General features: G+C 43.1%; 1 protein-coding gene across 3 annotated transcripts in view; it reads left to right on the top strand.

Annotated features, from left to right (window-relative positions):
• The first annotated feature begins 8823 nt into the window (after nt 1-8823).
• FGD5 (FYVE, RhoGEF and PH domain containing 5) overlaps nt 8824-20253 on the top strand; it is an 89677-nt gene continuing 78247 nt past the window's right edge. For all 3 annotated transcript variants that reach the window (XM_027905876.1, XM_027905877.1, XM_027905874.1), the window contains exons 1-2: nt 8824-8936; nt 17295-20238. In XM_027905876.1, coding sequence (XP_027761677.1) covers nt 8924-8936; nt 17295-20238 — 2957 coding nt within the window. In that variant the 5' untranslated portion in view covers nt 8824-8923. The remainder of the gene's footprint in view (nt 8937-17294; nt 20239-20253) is intronic.

Genomic DNA, 20253 nt, shown 5'->3' with positions numbered 1-20253 from the left:
CCGGGGTAAAGCGATACTGCCAGGCTCTCATGAGGCTGCCAAAGTGAACGCTTCATAGGAAGATGAGGAGGCTCTTCTGGAGAGGGGCTGAAAACAGGAAGCTAATTTTTCCAAGGAAATAATTATACAGAAGTGCTGGGTTTTTGCGGAAAGAGACTTCTGTTGCTTTCCCAGAACTCTCCCCCCCGAGGTAAAAACGCACAATATTTAAGTCAGTGGTCAAAGGGAACAGTTATGTTACTGAGGTTCTCACCAGCAGTTACTTAATCAGTATGTGTCTGAAAGTGGCCTGCTGCACATGCTTGGTCAGGGAAAGATAGTGAGTGTTCCTCTCTGCCTGTTGACTTCTTGGGTGGAAAAGTCGCTGCCAAAATGTTCATGTCTTACATTTAATGCAAGTCACGCACTAGGGAATGGAAATGGACCCCGCCGGCTCACCCACAAGCATACAAGTAAGAGGAAGTCAACAGGAATGAAAATAAGCAAAAAGATGGAATGTTTCCTGTGGAGAATGGGCACATTAAAATGAACAGCAGAACTTCCCCTGGAGAAATAACAATGAGCTCTGTGAACCGCTAAGACAGCAGTCAATGGTGGAAAGCGTGCAACATGTAGGCCTGAGTTACATAAAACAACAGATGACTGGCTCAGCCACACACTGCATGACACAAATAATTTGTCTACCTGTCCATCAAAGTAATATTGCCAACACAACAGACCAAGCAGGGTACCTGCCAGACCCTTGCGAAAAGCACAGTATGTGTGATGGTCATGAGCTAGCTGGCCTATCTAGGCGTTCATCTCCTGTCTTTTATGAACTGCGCTCATTCCATGAGTGGCCCCATGCACAGTTATGCAACATCCCTAGAGATTCCCCTGGCAGCTGGAAGGAAGACATTTTGCAATGTGGAGCTGGATAGGAAGCAACTTACAGTACCTTCCAGGCTAACAGTCCCCATGCAAATTTAGGTTCTTACAATACCCACCTACAAAGCAAGCTTTGCCTTTGCATACCACACACTGGCCAGCACGATTTCTCTAACAACCCTTACATTTTGTCATTATTGGCTCAAGTAATCACCTGAAGAAGACAGATGACAGTTGTCCTACAGGAAACAGGGAATGATATTTGACAAAGTACTCAATGACATTAAATTGCTGTTGATTTGTGTATATGTTTCACCAGACAAACTGTCTAACCAAATCAAGTATTTTTATCTTACCAACACTTACTACACTATGAACAGGTCTATTAAGCCCCCAGATTTTATTTCACTTTTACCTGTGTTAAAATTCCAAATAGCCACATTTTATCTGCACAAGATCACTCAATTGGTCATGTGGCTTTCCAGGGAAATGTAAAACAATAGCTTTGTCTAGAGTCATGTAATTTTCTATTCACTCGTATCACTCCACCAAGAAGCCAAAATATTTTAATTAGATATAATGTGTAAAGTCAAGCTGCAAGTAAAACTTTAAAAGCAGAAAACACCCATAAAGAGACTTTCAGAGTTGCCACTAAAATTCATATTATTCAGTTTTTTGCAAGGCCAATTAAAGATGTTTAGCCCATTAACATCTACAATGCCTCCAGCTGCCACTACAGCTGTAGACAGCATTTCTGGAGGTCAAGTTCAAATGAGCTGAGGGTGGACTCACCAAAATTAAAGCATTCAGGCCCATTGTCTGCATCTGAAAATTTTATACACACTCAATAATATATGCTTGTATATTTATTTGCACACACCTGATTTTCTAGAGCATGTGCAGTCATGAGCAGTACTAAGACCCACTAAGGCCTTGCACTGCTATAATTAGCATCTCTAATTATAGTTCTATTCGATATATCTATACCCTATAGGTTAAGAGAAAGCTCACCTTGATGTTGTGTGTTACAGTAAGACCGAAGATGTTTGTTACGAGTTACTTTGTCAGAATTATAATCTACAATAAATGCAATATAAATGAGCTAACACTACACAGTTTCTCAGCTTTTACCATACTGACAACTTTAGGTCCATTTCTGAATTTATAACGAGGTTATGGATTTACACAGACCTACCAATATTTGTAAGAACATTGTGTTTTCACAAACACAGAGAAGTCTAGTTACAACCGTTCTTGATAATTTTTGGCACTTATTCTTCAAAATCACAAGCCCTCACAAGCAGTCATTCAGCTGTCATTCTGAAAAATGCCAGCATGTCTCAAAATGTAATTTACGAATAAAATGCAAGTCATCGGTTTGACCTTTGTATCAGGAAAAAAATAATATATATGTAATTTTTTTTTTAAGTTGGCAGAAAAAAATAGCTGTAGTTTCCTTTCCTGATGAAGAAAAACATGTTTTGCCTTGTCTTATATCTGTAAGCAAAACTAGATCTGGGAAAAAAAGACATATAGTAATGGGCAGAACTACGCCCGCATTCCTCAACACTCACTCTCTCTTGCAGTTGTGTCAAACAAGGAAGTAAAAGGCTGGTAGAGACAGAAAAACATGTTTTTCTTTGAAGTCCATCTGCAGAAATATTTATCAGCTGTTAGCAAAACACACATAAAATAATATTCTCTTTTTAAAAGCCAAAATCAAGTAAGTCCTTTTTTCACTGAAAAATGTAGCATGATTGAAATCCCTGCCATTGAAAAATAGAAAACATGTTTTTTATTTGCTGGTTTTGTGGGTTATTTTACTGAGGTCTTTTGCCACTGAGATCTCCAGTGGCATCCAGTGTATTTGAGCCTCGTGGCCAGTCACAGTCTTCCTTCTTCATGAAAAGATGTCACCAAAGCAATCCATAGAGAAGATAATTTAAAGACCCACTCATTTCTGCAGGTGCTGTAAATAATTGGCTAGTAGGTTGATCAGCCAAGCATGGGTACACAGGCAGAGACAGGCTGTGTGCACACCGTTCAGAGTAGCTGGAGCAATAGGAGTGCTGGCAGACTGCCCTTAGAAAGGTCCCTGGTTTGGAGAGTAAAAGATCCACAGTGGGGGAGGTGTCTGTAGAATACACCAGGTCCACAGTTCAGCCAAAGCCAACGCCGAAATCTTTCTCTTGTTTCATGTAAGCAGCCTGGCAGGTCTCAGGGGCCAGGATCATCTTGTGAATGTACAAGGACATCATAAACTAGGAACAAAATTCCTCTTACAGTTTACAGTGAGTACAGTAAAGCAGATTTTGCTGAAAGCTCTACTTCAGACTACTCAAGGAGGCTTGGTTATTAAATAGGAAACTATTCAGTGAGTAAAGCATGAGATGTCAACATTTTTAGGTGAATAATATTTGTATGATATAAGTAGCGATCATTAAAAAAAGAGAGAGTGGCAATGTGTTACGTGTTCAGTTACCTCGCCAATGCAAAGGTGGATGGGCAATATTACAAAATTATGTTCCAGAGATGGGTAATACGGGATCAATAGTTAATCATGAAGATGAAAAGCATTTACAAATGCTTCCAATGGATAGGATTATCATCTGCTAATTAACCTCCAGGCTGTTTCATGACATGGCAGTGTGGCCACAGAGAGGTGTGAGCAGTGGTGCACAGAGAGGCACTTTCCAGCCTTCAGGGGTGATTATGGCTTGAATTATGACTTCCCACTGTATCTGCTATGGCACTCCAGTGGTTAATAGGAGCCTTCTTTGTCCAGGGGTTGCTTCGGAGACGGTTCCTGTACCTCAGGAAGCAGGGAGAAGAGAAGCTTCCTGTTTTGAAGAAGGTTTAAGAACTATTTTCCTCCAATCAGGCAGCAGATGCCTGGGCAGGAAATGGAGAACACAGCTGCCAGCCCCATTGCAAGTCAGTGGCTGCGCTAATAGATGCAGCCAACGTTTACCATAGCCAAAAAGGCCCCAGTGATAAGTAGGCAGCAAAGTTAAGGGAAGGATTTGTGGTGGAAGGTGCCTGGATTGAGACTTTCATTGGCACGAGACCAAAACAAATCCAAGTGCTGAGAGGAAATGGGTGTTTGACTTCCTCCCTGTATGTAACTCTCTCACAGCACATTGCACCCAGTATAGAGCCCTGGTAAAATGAGGTGTGTAATTACTTGTGGTTCAAAACAATGCTCAGAGGTAGCAGTAGCCATCATTGCCATAACCTTTTCTCTTGTTGGTGATTCACTGCCATTTCATTTATTTGGGTTCTACAATTCAAGCTCCCATCAAATGCAGGAAACCAGCCATAATTTCTCCAGCTGGGTGGGGTTTTTTTCCCCCTTTTGCAGATGAAATCTAGGAGTGAAATTCAGCTCTGGCACCAATGAGGCTAGAACTGCTGATGAGTTTGTTTAAGCTAAGTCTCAGCCTTTTTAACTCGGTGCCCAATTTTTCTTTCACTGACATCATATTTACACCTGCATAACATTTGACCCTCAATGATATAGTTCCTCACTTACAGTTGCTTATTTTGAGTGATGTCTGAAGCACCTATCTGCCATCCTTCGGCTCCCAGGTCACCATTTCATTCTCTCTGATGCTATTTCCTCTCACGCTTTATATAATATACAGTGTCTGAGAGGGTGTGACAGGCTGAAAAAACAAGTAACTGCAGTAGGCAAATCCATACTAGTGTGTTTTCAGCTACTTCTCTGTTTGTTGCCAGTAGAGCTCTATTGATATTTTACAAATACAGGCACCGAGTGCTCTGAAGTGTAGAATGGTCACACAACATTGAGTGAAGATAAACATTCTTTTGGACACATCCTTGTCCAAGCTAAGCCACATTAGATAAAGCCATGCCTGGGTAAGATATGGGCCAAAACTGAGCAAGGACTTGAGAATTAGACATCTGGGCAGTTGAGAAGGGAAGAAAATCTCCATGGCAGTGAACAATGAGTGGACTCAGCTGTGGGGTTTCTCCAGTTTTGCACCATTGACTACAAATATTCTTACGATAAAACTAAGCAGTAAAAATCTCATCAACTTGATGCATCAGAGGAACCTTGATGGTCCCATGAACCTGAATGGAAACACATAAACCTTCTTCCTGACAGGACTGGTGCTCTTGCTAGGGGCCCTTTACTGAAAATGGCACGTGAAACAACCAGATATTCATTTGATCAAGTAAGAGTTGAAGATATATTTAGAGTATTTCACAGTTGTATTCCTTTGTAAGGAATACAAACACAGACTGGTCTGCCAGGAACTGACCCCACTATCCTTCTAGCATCCCTCTCCTACAGCATTCTGGGCTCTGTACACATCAACCATCCTTTAAAATCTAGTATTTCCTGCAGTCTATTCTCTTAACTAGATAAGTGACAGCACATTTGCAGTTAGTCATAACTGGTAATTGTAATCCCTTCTCTCATTGCAAAAAATAGGTGCTGCAAAAAAAAAGATAGGCTACGAGGTAACAAACTGCTGGTGTTGGACAGAGTATTCAGCATCTTGTAGCGATAACCCTCCTACTCTTCTCTTCCTCTCCACTCCCTTTGTGTTTGTCTTTGCTTCTCTTGCCTTTGACAAGGATATAAAATCAGGGTCAAGTCTATGACATATGTTCAAGAGGTTCTTTACAATCAGTTTTGATGTAAAGAAGAACACAAATGTAGAGTGAAGGAAGCAAGCAAAATGTCTATCATAGAAGGTACATTGCTGCTCAAAAATAGGAAGAAATTATCTTTATATGACAAAAAGTATTGTCCTGAGTTGCACTGAGATGAGCAGATAATGCTGTCAAGCTTTGACATGAACAAGGCTTCACTTTAGGACACTTCTGCTTTAGCTACTCAGTGAGCTCCTGGAGGGTCAAGGATTTAATCTCAGTCGCCAAAAGACATGGCAATATTTGTTTGAATTTCTCTCTTTCAAGGAAGCATTCACTAGTGGTGAATCTTTGAGATCTCATCCAAGGGATGGTCTGCCAACTTCCTGCTGTACCAATAGCTCTTGAGAGAGCATTAACTTCAAACTGGAGGATCTTGGAGTGCTACAGCGCTACAGACTTAAGATGCATGCCTGCCAATGCACCTCTACTTCTAATACAGCACCTCCCTGGCAGTGGCTCTTGTGGCTCCCTGGGCACTTGGCCAGGGACAAGCTGTCACTTAAAGAACACCCTACTATTCTGCCTCTGAGCCTGTTGGTCTAAGTTAGGCTTTTGAGCATGAAAGGAAAAGAAACCACGAAAGTGTGAGAGAGATGACATGCCAGTCACTAAAGGACACATAAAGTTCCATAGACACAGGAGTTTGTTACCAGGTAGCAATGACATCAGTGTACAAATGCTCCCAGTGCTATTCCATCACATCAAAGTTAAATTACTAAAAAGTGTTTGCCTACCAGTATTTACCATAGGTGTCTATTACCATATTCAGCTCATCACAGCTGCCGACATTTTACATTTAATGTCCCATACCAAGGAATGCATGTGGTTATTAACACATCTTCATTTTTTCCCATCCTGCTTTAGTAAATGATTTCCCTTTCTGTGACATCTAGCACCAGCTTACCAGAATAATTGAAATGCTTTTGTAGAATAATGTTAAAGCAGATCTGATCATCATTAATCCATGCCATCATAACAATTGTCCTCTATACATTAAGCCTTTCAAGTGTCCCAGGCACCCTTACAGACATAAACACCGGGGATTAGCTTCCCTATAGACCTACACACTTGGTCTTTGCCAGATCACCGACAGGGATGTGCTGTTGAACCACTTCTCCCTGTCCTGTAGTTTCCTGGCTGGCATACTACCAGCTGTAATGCACCAGGAAATATCAAAATACCATGAAAATAGGTGATTTCTCAGGCAACTAAGACATGATGCATATGAAGTTTTATAAGGCAATGTTGGTTTCTAAAATTCGACATACTAGGANCCCCCCCCCCATTTTTAGTTCAATGCAAGAAAATTTCTTTTGGTAAGGCTACTGACACCAGAACACTAAAAAAGAACCCCCCAAACCTGAATTACAAACCTATAGACCCTAAAGAAGAGATGGGGTGAAGGATTGTGATACATGTCCTGAAAGACTGCCTATAAAGAAACAGAGCTCAGCTTGAAAAACATGAAGATGGGAGAAGGCTGGATGACTGTTGGTCATAGGTGGACCAGGAAAACCCATTTCGTTCTCTGAACCAGGGTACAGACCAAACACATTATGCTATGAGGGAATATATAGGCCTTTCCATCCCCCCATTTATATCTGTCAGAGTAGTAATGAAAGAGCTGCTACTGTGAATTTATCCATCTCTAAAAACAGACAAGATTGCAAATGCTTGCTTAGAGTATAGTGATACAAGAAGGGTCATCTAGAGAACCAGAACCCATCATTCCTGGATACAGCCTCAGAGGGAGAAACTCAAGCTCACAGAAAGAAGGATTCAACTCTATTTCCCTCACCACTTGCGTCCTCTCTTCAGAGGTCTGTGCAGTACAGTGTAAGGCACCCTGTACCCCATCCGTCACAGTGCGACAGCATTGAAAGGTCAGGAAAAAGAGCTTTGCCTATACCACAGAGCATCTGCCAGCAGAATGATGTTAGTTATTAGGCCCTTTGCAAAAGCAGAACTAACAGCATTTAAAATGAAATTGCTGTGGATGGTATTAGCAGTTGTCGTGATTCCTGGGGGATTCAAAATGTCAAAGCAGGACCTGACTGCTTCACACACACCCAGGGCAGGACGCTGGGCAGGTACAACGTACTGCTTCTCCCCATCCCCAGCCTCCTGCCCTGCAGGACTCTGGGGTTGCTGCAAACAACCTTCCTGCCCCGGAAAGGAATGGCCCCTCTCCGACTAGGGAAGCGAATCTTGAAGTCAGCTCAGCGCTCCTGGGATTTCTTTAACACAGGAGGGAAATTTGTAAAGTTGAGCTTCCTTGCGTGAGCAAGACCAGCCCCACTGGGCTATATTATGTCTCCACTGAGAGGAAGGGGGTGATCAACTTTGTCTGGGCGTTAGTGCTGCTACCAGCCCCAAAACTGGGTGCCTGCGTTAACTTCATTGAGCAGGAGCTGGTTTATGGGAGAGGGGAAAAAGACAGCAGTCTGCAGCTGTCTGAAACTGCTCTGAGCAAGCGTGGTTTGTGTGCGAGGGACCGTGCCTTGCTCACCTGCACTCAGATCCCGCTTCCAGCAGCAGGTGCTGTCGACTCCGCAGGGATGCTCCTGGTTAAGAAAAAACGCCCGGGGGCGGAACGGGGCGGGGGCTTCCCCGAGCCTCCTTCCCTGGAGGTTCCTAGGCTGGGGCGGTCGTGTCCCACGGGGGACGGAGCGGGGGGTGGGGGGTCGGGGGTGGGGTGGGATGAGGTGGTGGTGTATGTGAATGAATGGATGAATGAATGAATGAGGAAGGATGAATGGATGGATGGGGGGGGGAATTATGGAGAAAAAGGAAGGATGGGCAGGAGGAAAAGGATGAAGGGGGGGAAAGGATGGAAGGAGGGAGAGGGGGATGGAAGTGATATGGAGGGAGGGGAGAAAGCGGGAGTGGGGATGGAGAGAGACGGACCAAGCAGGGGGCAAAGAGAGACCAAGGGCGGTGGAAAGGGTGTGGGGAACACGAAAACGGGGCATGTGAAAGGGCGAACGAAGGACCCCGCTGCACTGTGCCGCGTCCCTTCCACCGCTCCCCGCGGGGGCCCCCGGGCTCGCCGCGCAGCGGGGGCTGCCTGCACGGAGCCGACCCGGCCCCGCCCGGCCCTGCCCCGCCCGGTCCGGCCCTGCGCGCCGCCGGCCGTGCGGAGCCCCGGCGCCGCCACCGCCCCCCGACGGGCCGCGCGCGGAGCAGGGCGGAGGCGCGCGGCGCTGACCGCCCCCGCCGGCACCGCCGCCCGCGTCCGGCCGCCCCGCTGCGCTCCCGTGCCCCGCACGGGCTGGAGGGCCGGGCGCGCCCGCGAGGGGCGAGGGCGGCGGCCCCTCGGGACCATGCACTGAGCGCCCGGGGCAGCCGGCGAGCGAAGTTGGGGTGGAAGATGAACAACGCCGGTAAGTGCGCGGGCCCGCCGGGAAGGCTCTTCGCCTCCGGACATCTTTTCCCCGAGGCCGGCAAACGCTTGGCGGGCTTCCTTCCTCCGGCACCGGCACCCTCCTTCCCTCGGGCTGGTACGCCCCGCCGCCAGGATGCCACCACCCGCGCGGGCACTGCTGCTCCGGGGCTCGCATCCCCCTCTGTCCCGCAATCCCTCCTTCGGGGCCACCGGAGCTGGCACCTCTACTCCGGGCACCCTCGATCCGGGGCCGGCCCTCTGTTTCCACCCGACCTGGCAGGTGCTGGCTGGCTCCATGGGGCTGTGCGTGCCCCATTACTTGTCCCGGTGGGACGGGATCAAGCAGCAAGCGCGGGCGAGGCGAGGGGTTCCGGAGATAACCAGACTGGCAGAGCGGGAGGGCTGCGGATGCTGAGGGACGAGGCTGTGCGTCCACTACTCCCTCGGAGACACTCAACCCTTTACGAAGTCCCTAAGGAATTTGCTGTGACTTTCTTTCCTAAAGTCTGGTTTTGGGGGAGGTAATGTTTTTTGCAGAATTTTCTCTCCAAGGCAAACCCAAAGCTGCCTTTCTTTCTTCTGTTAACTTCCCGGAGCTTTTCCTTGATGGAAACTGGGAAGGAGAAAGAAACAGGATGAGAAGGGAACAAGACATTCAACAGTTAAAATGTTAAAAGAAACCACTAGAAATTTTGGGCAAATTTTAAACTTTTCAGCAACACTTTTCTTATTTTCAGGGGCAAGGCATGTGTGTGAAAAACATAACAATCCAGGAAAAAATTATTGCTAGCTCTGGAGTTATTTAGAAAAAATTAATTCTGCATCTAGTATTGAAGAGGAAGAGCAATAGACCCTTTGTGTTAGCCCTATTTTTTTTCATTGTGTTTCCTTGTTCCAGAAGGTGAGTGTCGCTGAGCATCTCACTTGCGTGGGTACATTCTGAAGCCCAGAGATTTCACTGCTGGATACTGTGCCCTACAACTGTCATGTGTTGGGAAATTTTGAATCATTGTTTGCCAAAGCACAGGAACATAGGATTGGAAAAGCTCTTTTGGGTCAAATCCAGCCCTCTGCTGTTGTATCAGTGTGTCATACCACTCCTCTTGAGTTTTGAAGTCTTACCTCTTGGAGTGGGGAGTGAGACACTTTTCTAAAATGTGATGATACTTCCATTCTGTTTTCTGATCCTGGTCTGGACTGGACTCTGTCCCTCCCAGGAGACCAAGTCATTTCAAAATTAAGTAAGCCAGACAAAAATTGCTTTAGCCATGATGCTTCTAGCTCTCTTTCTTTGTCTCCATAATTTAAACCCAGATCTAATCTGCTTCTGCTGTCAGTGGAAGTACAGTGTAAGAAATATCAGCTGTATCCATTCGTAAAGACTTATCAGCAGTTTTTATTTTTCAGGATTGTAGAATGAAATGGGACTGCCTTCATTACCAAAAGCGATACATGTTGTTACAGAACACAAGGTCATACTACTTTTATTAATTCCTCTAGTTATATCAACCCAAAACTTTTCAGATAGCTCTCATGCTAATCCTCACACCAAAATGAGAAACTCTTGGCATTGCTAGTTCTTCTAGTTTTCAGACCAGGTTCAACACCAATTATTCTTGTGATTACATTGTCCTTTTGCTTAAAAATAGTTCTTTTCCTCTTCTGGTGTTTACCTCCAGGTTGTATTTATAGAGTGTTCATATCCCTTCTCAGCCTTTGTTTTGTATGTTCACACAATGCAAGGAATGTCTCTCCCATCAGTGCAAAGCAGAACTTCCTACTGAATCTGAAGGAGAAGGGCATTTATTAACCAGCACAACTCAGGGACCAGAAGTACCTATCTTTGTATTGCAGTAAGTAATACATAGCATCAGTAAGTTGTCATATGTGCAGGCTTATAATAGCAGTTGTGATCCCACAGAAGTTAAAATAATGACAGAAAACAGAAAGGGAGACATGGATTATCGTCAGAGATTCACACCTGATAGCAAAAGAAAGATGAAGCAATCCATCCAAGGCCACAGGAAATCTGTGGTAAGAGACAAGAGACCTGACCAGCCTCATATATAGGACCTTCCAGCCTCTAAGTACCGATTTGTTTGGCAGTTGCTGAAATGATTCTGCCCATAGGAAGAACATAAAAATGTAAGAGTCCAGATTGTTCAAAGGTATAAGCAGACAGTGTATTCTTTCAGCTGCTACTGAAAGTGCTATAGGAAAAGACGCTATATGTACCTGTCAGAGAATTTTAACCAATGTCTTCTTTGGCTCTTAGAACACAATATGTAAACCAGCAGGTGAACATAAGTTGTCTGCTGCAGTGTTAGGTTCCTGTTGTGAAAATCACAACAGCCAAATTGGTAACACACAGTTACATTAAAAAGAAATAGTAGTTTAGAACCAAGATTATTTAGTCGTTATGTACCTGTGCTTTTTCACAGGCCCACCAGCCCTACCAAGACTTGTACGTATGGTCTGCTAGAGACAGTGAAAACTGTGGAGAATTCTGAGGATCAAGACTGTTTGGTGTTGAAACATTCCTCTTTCTGATTACATTGTCTTTAGATTTTCTCCTTCCCCAGCAGTGTTTCACTGAGGGATGTTATGCTGTTGTGTTATATTTACAGATGACTGCAGTAAAGTTACACAGTAACAGAAATTTGTAAGCTGTCGATCTGATATCCCAGAGTCCTAACCCATTGATCTAATCATAGAGGATGCATAATTGTACAGAGCAGTATTTTACTTCTGCATAGTGGGATGTGCTCTGACAGCCCAGCAGTTAGTATTTCAATTAAGACTTCTGAGAAGACAAAATTCCCATGGGAATTTTTGGGATAGTTACTACTGACTATAGGTCTGTCTTCACACAAGTGGAGCCTTCTTGCTATATACAGCATACCTTTGATCACAAGAACATATCCTGATAAGAGAGGATAGATGTTTTTCAAAAGTATCAGACTTAGGCAGAAGATGAAATACCATTTTCAAAAATACGAGGTATTTAGGAGCAAATGACTTGCTGGCTTTGACCAGGACCTCAGGTTTCAATGGCCTAAAGTCCCAGTTCTCAGAAAACACTGAAGTATCTAATACCTGTTCAAGTCAAACTAGGAGCTGATACCTAAATCTGGACTGAGGTCCCATTTGAAAGGAAGACTTGCACTCCTAATCCTTTGAAAATCCTGCTCTGAATACCTTTTCCATTTAAAGCGACTCCTATGCAACTGTTTTCACTTCTTATGTAATTTTTGTAATTTCAGACTTTAATCCAACAGTGTGAAATAAGATGCATTTACATGCTGTAAAACAAAGACAACTACTTCTGCAGCAAATATTGCACAATTAATGACATCTCAGTTAGTACATCCTGAGTATCCTCAGTGACAGCACTGATGTTTTATGAGTTGAATCCCCTTATAGGGATTATACTTTCCTTGTAAATCATGCTACCTCATTTATTTAATCTCCAACATATTAAAGTTTATGCTGGGTACTTAATTCAGAGTGACATTAAAATGGCTTATCTACATATGCAGCTTGAACACACCCTCACTGTCTGACTTGGACAGCTGGTAGAATTCTAATTACATGTTGGAACCTACATTTTTCTGTACTGGAAATGTAATAAATGAGTTTTAGGAGACTGTGCTTGGCTTGCCTTACATTCCAGGCAGCATTGTCATAGTCGTTGGTGCTCGTGTTCTGGCCAGGTCCAAATCCAGCTCTTCATCTGCAGAGAAGAGCTGTCTGTTTCACTTACAGTGAAGCTTCATGTGTTCTTTTGATAGGAAGCTCTGTACCAGCATTCCTCAGAACAATTTCTTCTCTAAGGAGGAAGCACCATAGTTAAAAGATAAACCCGTGTATTAGACAAGTACAGAATTTCCTCTAATTCTGATATAACTATGTGAAATTGTACAGCTCCTGATCAGAGCTGAACAGGACTTTCTGATACCCTTGTCTAGATATTTTCCCTCTGCCTCCTGTTTCTCAGATACTTTCTCTCTGTAGATTTCAATCCCTTCTTCATGGGCAGAAGCAGTGACAGACAGGACTTGTGCGCACTGGTTTCCACTGGAATTCTGGGTTTGGTAAAGTCCCATCTCCCTGTTGGAATAAGGTCCCTCCACCTGGACTGTCGCTTCCATCCAAAAGCTCTGCAGATCCCTGAACAATATGTGTGTGTCTCCTCAGTGTGTCTCGCATTTTAACGTGTCTGAGTTGAATTAATGCCAAAGGCATGAAGAAAACACAGGTCCACAAAAGTTCATTGATCAGGAAAAGCTACTTTCAGCATCTGAAGAGATGCCTGAACTGGAGTGCAGCACCAGCCGAGGCTGGAACCAGTATCTGCGCTGTGTCATTTCTTGTGCCACTAACAAAGAGCGTGACCCTAGGACATGTCTACAAATACTCCTGCAAGTGGGAAACCTCAGTATTTAGTTAGGTTCTGGTGGTGATGTTGGTAGGTGTGGTCCCTTATAAGCCTTAATTAAATTCTAGGCTAATTCCTAAATCTGGAAAACATTTGAAAATCCTAAATCTGGAAAGCATTTGAAAATGGTTAGTTGCAGTGTTTCAGGCAATACCCCACTACAAAATGTTTGTTGTTTCAAAGAAACACTTGAACAGTGAAGGCTGTGTGGGTTGATTGCTATTCCAGGAGAGCTGCTAGGCTACTGTTCCCTACTTAGAAACTTGGATGAAAGGAGAGTACTGTAATGTAGTTTCATATGGACCATGGCAGGAATGGAACCATGCAGGATTGCCTGAAGGAAGGTGGGTAAGGAGAGGAAGCGGTCCTTGTCAGTACAAGGAAGTATCAAACAATAAGGGGAGGAGCAGGCTAAAGGAATTCGTATTCCCCAAGAGTTTCCTTTTAAGCACAAGGTGGGTGTGTCTCCCTCCAAACTAAAACACATCCTAAAATAAACATGCACAATTATTTGTGAACATACACATTGCTTATGGTGCAGTGTTGCTTTGTGTCCATTTAGAAGTTACAGCCAGAACCTTTCAAGTGGCTCAGACAGCAAAGGAAGCAGAAATCGAAGCAGAGTGAAATTGTCCTGATAAAAGGCAAGAAGCTGTGCTTTCTTTTGTTTGGGTTAGTTTTTAAACAAACACTTGTACTCCTCCCTCTGCCTCCCCCTCACATCCCCTCCAAAGGAAAAAGAAAATTGTTTAAGGAGCCTCATGAAAGGCAAGACCAACAGAGCAGTTAGAAAAAAAAACTGTGTAAGGAATCAGTAGTGACCAGTAGCTGGCACAAGTGCCTAAGAGTAGGACATCACTATGCCTGTTACTATACTGTAGACAGGGTCTACTACCATAAGTTCTCTTCCACCAGCAGTGTTACTGAAGGTAGCAGAAGGAAAAACTCAAGATTATTTGATACCTTTTGCTGTAGCAAATGATCACTGGAGGGAAAGTGGGTAACTGTTTAAACTATAGTTCTTTTAAGTGAATGTCTGCATGGTTATTTTATTTGAAGGAAATGAGTTCATGGCATTATTTTATTTCAAATTTGTTTATAAGACAAATCTTGGGAGATCCTGGCATTGTCTATAGTCCAGTCTTTCCTCATTACTCACTGTTTTATACTGTCTGACAAGAGCAAGGATGAGAATGTAGAGACTCTTCAAGCCTTGTCACATCTCAGGAATGGAGTAGGTATATTTGTATCCCATTCTTGGACAGACATTCCATAGAAGGCCAGGCACTGCAGAAACTGGTATAGGACATCAAAAGTGATGTTTCTTCCTTGGAGTTAGTTGTTTCTTCCTTGGAGTTAGTTGTAAAAATGCCTTGTTGTGGTGGTAAAGGTGTAAAGACTCAGTTTTATGTAATAAAAATTTCATGCATTTTACTACCAGAAGGTTCATTTAGGATGTTCAGTCATTGCAATAGCTGATTTAAAAATGCAAAGGTAGATCTGGCTAGGGAGCCAGACTTGTAAGATACTAAACCCACTTCTATTTCTTCCCTGTTTTTAACTGGCAAGAGTTTTCAGTACTTTGCAACCTTCAACTGCTGCCTTCAAAGGAAGCAGTGGTGGTACTTCAGCAATAGTGGAGTGTTTAGCACATAACGCTTCCAAAATACTGTGCAGGGAAAGATGAGTTACCCATTCGTGATTAGACAGATGCCCTGCAGCTCAAAGCAGGAGCAGATACTGCGAAACACCACAGTACTGCAGACTGGTGAATACGCAGTTGTCTCTCCCTCCTTTTCCACGAGTTGTTTTAAGCCTCCCACATATGATGCTGGATTGGTATAAAACCCCAGATACAGAATAATTCTGAAACAGTATGTGTGATAAGGACCCTGACTAGGACAGGCTTTTCATTCCTTCTGGGCTAAGCTGAGATCACTGGTTCAGTTTTTAACTTAGATGAAATCTCTCTGGTGTCTCATAGCTCTGGAAAGACTGTTTTCTGACTACATCAGAGTGCCAAATTGTCAGCTTCTTTCTGACTATTGGAAGACATTTCAGCAAGCTAAGGAATATTAGAAGAAATAGCCTTTTATGTCTCCCAGAGTCTAATCAAACAAATATATGCCAGTATTAGTTCAGTACAAATTACTCCAATTATACTAAGATAACAGTAAGAAAAGTACCATGACACCAAATATCAGAACAATCAGAGGATCATTTTTAAGCAGTTTGCATGCAGCATTCCCTTATTCTCAGTATGGTGTACAGCTCAGTTCTAACTGTCTGCACTTCCACATATCAAAAGTCTGCATTCCAAAATACTCAAAATATAACAGCACAGTAGCTACAGTTCCTGAAACTTATACCATGATTTATGATAGGATTTCACATAGGAACCATGTCAAAAATTGTATCTTTTGTGATGCTCTTCCCTTCTTTCCTGTGTGTAAGGCACAAAGATTTTGCACAAAGAATTGTTCCTGTCTCTCTCATAGTGAAATGGTTTGTCCTGTGCTTTTCCTTAAAATGGAGAGCTCTCTGTTTTCCACTACAACATGTAAATTAAAATTATAAAAATAATTAGAGATTTCTGATTGATTAATCATGTCATTATCTATTGATGGCTAGGAAACACCAGCAGGAGGAAACCACTTCTCTCTACTTATTACCATCTGTAACCATTGGATATGCTTGCTTCTTTACACTACATATTTCTTCCCATCTAAAATCTCACAAGGGAGGATCCCTATTGTTGCCTATTTATGCAGTCTTTCAGCATTTCATTTAGTTTCTGGATAATATTAATTTCAGGACCAAGATAGCTGAATGGCTGTGTTCTGCAAACTGTGTTGTGAGTAAAATGGACATATATGACTTAATTCACCTAGCTTCAATCTAGCTTGTCAGTCTGCTTGAATTCCCCTACACGTGTCAGCACTACCTCTAGAAATACAAGGCTGGCCTTAGTTTGCAAGATAATTTACTTTTTAAAGTATATTTTGATGTTTAGAGAAGACTGTATCTCCAAGGGGCCCCAGGTTTACAGGAGGATGGAGGAGCTTTTGACTAAAGGGCTGAAAAAGCTGTACATTGACAACTGAACTTGAGTTTAAACCAATAAATGTTTTGGGTTGAAGTATTGCATACAGTGCATTATAGCTCATCTGCATAATCAGTGTAAAGTAGTAGTCAAGCTTTTTGCAAACGACCTTATGCCTCATCATTATGCTCTTCGATAAAGAAAACATAACTCCATATTTTGTTACCAGGGTAATGACAGGTGGGAAGACTCTGCCCAGGCACCAAGAGTTCAGTTTGGTTGGGTTGAATTAAACGTTGATCTGTTGGTAGAACTAATTTTGTTCATTGCTGAAATCCTGCAAACTGCCTATTGAAATTAAAATCATTGCTACAAAGTATTTATGCTGAATTATGAACAGCTACTATTACTGAAAGGCATTTCTTTCCTTGAAGTGAAATACTTCAACATCAGTGAATCAAAGTGGTCATATTTAATCATAGGGCAAACATTTCTGTGGCAGAACCAAAATGTTGTTAATATTAGTGCTTCTGAGTGTGGGAGGTGTTACCCATCTGTGGACACCTGTGTATGATACATCCTTGGCTCTGCAGCTCGACATTTTTCTTTCCCCAAGTGTGCTAGGGATGCATCTAGTTTGGTTCTGTTTTGACCTTAAACTACGTTCTCTGGAATGTAGCTACAGTGCTGCATGGAAGGATGCTTCACATGCTTTGCGCCTTCAGTTCTCTTTTCAGAGCTGAGCCTATATTATTTTCTGGATTCCTTCTGCAGTAGAAAACACTGACTATAGATAAAGTCTACTGTAGGATATATTCTGTCAGCTTTAATAAAAACCAAGATGACTAACATGATTTTTTTCTTTTTTTCTCCAGAAATCACAAAACCACCACTAGCACCAAAACCAAAGATTATCGGTCATCTTTCTCCAGTAGCTGTCTCCAAATTTTCTCCTTCACTGCCTAGGGCTGATATTCTTCATAACCCAAACTCTGTATCTAGGGGTCCCAAACCACCTATTGCTCCCAAGCCAAAATTCTCAGCTGACACTGAGGGGAAATCCAGTGTTTCTACCAACAATAAGTTAAATAAATGTCCAAATGGGAGACTGGTGTGTCTTGATGGAGAGCTGTATGAAGGAAACCAGTGCAATGCCGATTGCCTAGAATCTGAGGCAGGTAATGAATACATTGTAGTTCCTGAAGCTCGGCTGACCAGCAAAGACTGTAATAATTTGGAACATGAGTATGATAGGAACCTAGATTCCTCTGGGGAAGATGAAGTCTCAGAAACTCCAGAAGAGGTAAAGGAAGACAATAGCATTGCTAATGAGGAGAATACCAGTAATCGAGAAGTCATCGAAGATGAGCACCATAACTCTTCAGATATTGCTGAACCAATGGAATCAGACTCTGAAGAGTCAACCAGAGACTGTGACCAGTCCAAAGCACTTTGTGAGGAGTCCTCAGATACCCCAGATAGGGATAAAGATGCTTCCAAGAATGTAGATGAAGATGAGGATGTTGTAGGTGATTGTATTGAAACAAAAAACAAGGAGAAAACTTCTTACAACCCGGAACTGGTCCAGAACAATAGTGATTGTAAGACTGAAACTGATAATGTTTTCAATAGAGATGAGGAACTAATGGGTGATACCTGTAAAAATACCATTGTAATTCCACTGCCTGCAGATGAATCAATCTCATGTTGTGGGAAGGCAGGGCAGGAGGAGGAGGAGGAACTGCCTGAGATTTTAGAAAAAGCAGATGGGTGTCTAGCACATGATGATGACCACAGTGCACATTCAGAGCTTGATTTGAATGCGGAAGGGGAGTTGGAAGATGAGGACTGTGCAAGCCCTGACATGCTGCCTGATGAGGCCGAAGATGAAACAGCTCCTGGCTTAGAACCGTGTGAAGATGAACCCAGTGCCCTAAATGGTTTAGGAGAGTTCATCCATCAAGCAGCAGCTGAAGAGGAGGAAGCAGAACCAGATGAGCACAATAGTACACACAAAGGAAACACTGGTGATGGCTGCCAGATCACTGAGAGGAGAGATGAGAAGACATCAGAGGTAGCCTGTGAAGCAAGCAAAGACTCTGGGAAAGGGGAAGAAGAAATTGTGAATGCTGAGAATATGGATGATGGCTGTCAAATTGCACCTTGTGAGAATGAATGGGGTGAGGAAATACACATGGAACATTCAGATGAGCATCTTCAATCAGAATGGACCTCTCTGCATGAAGATGGTGTGATTTCTGATAGCCTACCTTGTAGTCCAGGGATGGAACTAGAGCTGGAAAACGTGACTGTTGAAGAGCATAGTGAAAGTACTGTGGAAACCTCTAAGTCAGATGAACTGCAACTCGAAGACAATGAGGTGGAAGCAAACAGCTTCAGCAAAAGTGTCCCAAGTTCACCTCAACAGGTCCCACTTGAGGAAGAGTTAGAGTTCTGTAGGCACGGCAAAACTAATGTAGAATGTGGGACCAAACATATTTTGCATGAAAATCTAGCAGTCCCTAAAGTGGTCATTGTGTCTGAAGAATCAGAGGAAAGAGAAACTAGCAGTGATTCCCTAGATGATCCTTATGTGCTTCCTGCAGAAAATGAAATTGCTCATGGTGTGCAGACTGATTTAGGAGCTGATCCCAGTAAAAGGGATGAATTAGGCATGGATGGTGAAAACAACTTGCTTCCCGTTGATCGTAAAAGCATTGTCACTAGAACACGGTCACTATCTGGGAAAATGCCTGGCTGTGTCCCAGAAACTGTTCCAGAAGAAACTGGACCTGAAACTGATTTACCATCTTCCCGCAATGGCTCTGGGACAGAAGATTTAAACATTAATTTATTTTCACTCGAAGCAAAACCAATGGAAGCCAACAGTGCATTACCAACGAAGTCAAGACGTTTCATTTTATATCCTCGATCTTATTCAGTTGAAGGGAGAGAGATGCCTATCGCTGTTTACGGAGAAAGTGATGGCTGCATACTGGATGATGTTAGAATTAAAAGGACAGAAGACAACTTGTCTTTGCCTTGTGTCAATGGTTCCTCAGGTAGTTTTTCTCAGCGAAATCATCTTTCATCATGTAGCATATCTACGCCATCCTCAGTTGTTGATATACCACCTCCTTTTGAACTTGCCTATATCACCAAAAAGCCAATAACTAAAAGTTCCCCTTCACTTTTGATAGAAAGTGACTCACCTGATAAGTATTCCAAGAAAAAGAAATCTTCTTTTAAGAGGTTCCTCACTCTAAAATTCAAGAAGAAAACTGAAAATAAAGTCCATGTAGATGTTAATGTTTCTTCTTCAAGGTCCTCATCAGAGTCCAGCTATCACGGGCCTCCAAGGCTGATGGAGCTAGACAGGAGGAGCCTCAGTAGCTCACCTCAACTAAAATCACATGTGGGGAAGTTCCGTGCATCTGAGTCTCCCTCTGCTATTCTCTTCTATAAGGATGGTAAAAGAAAAGGAACGCCCAAGTCCTTCAGCAGGAGTGTGTCAAGGGTGGAGTCCTTCGAGGACCGGTCCAGACCTCCTTTCATGCCACTTCCATTAACGAAACCCAGGTCTATTTCTTTTCCCAATGCCGACACGTCTGACTATGAGAACATTCCTGCTATGAGCTCTGACTATGAAAACATACAAATTCCTCCTCGAAGATCCACCAGAGCAGGAACATTTACTGAGTTTTTTGAAGATCCCAGCAGGGCATTATCTGCTGCTAATGAGAATGACGGCTATGTGGACATGAGCAGCTTCACTGGCTTTGAGAACAAGCAGCAAACCACAGACCAGGAAACAGAAAGGTACTGTAATAAATT

This window comes from Empidonax traillii, unplaced genomic scaffold (genome assembly GCF_003031625.1).
Source record: "Empidonax traillii isolate 1590-97213 ecotype Southwest subspecies unplaced genomic scaffold, ASM303162v1 scaffold1216:size234177, whole genome shotgun sequence".
Lineage (NCBI taxonomy): Eukaryota > Metazoa > Chordata > Aves > Passeriformes > Tyrannidae > Empidonax > Empidonax traillii.
This window is presented reverse-complemented; position numbering and strand designations above follow the sequence as displayed.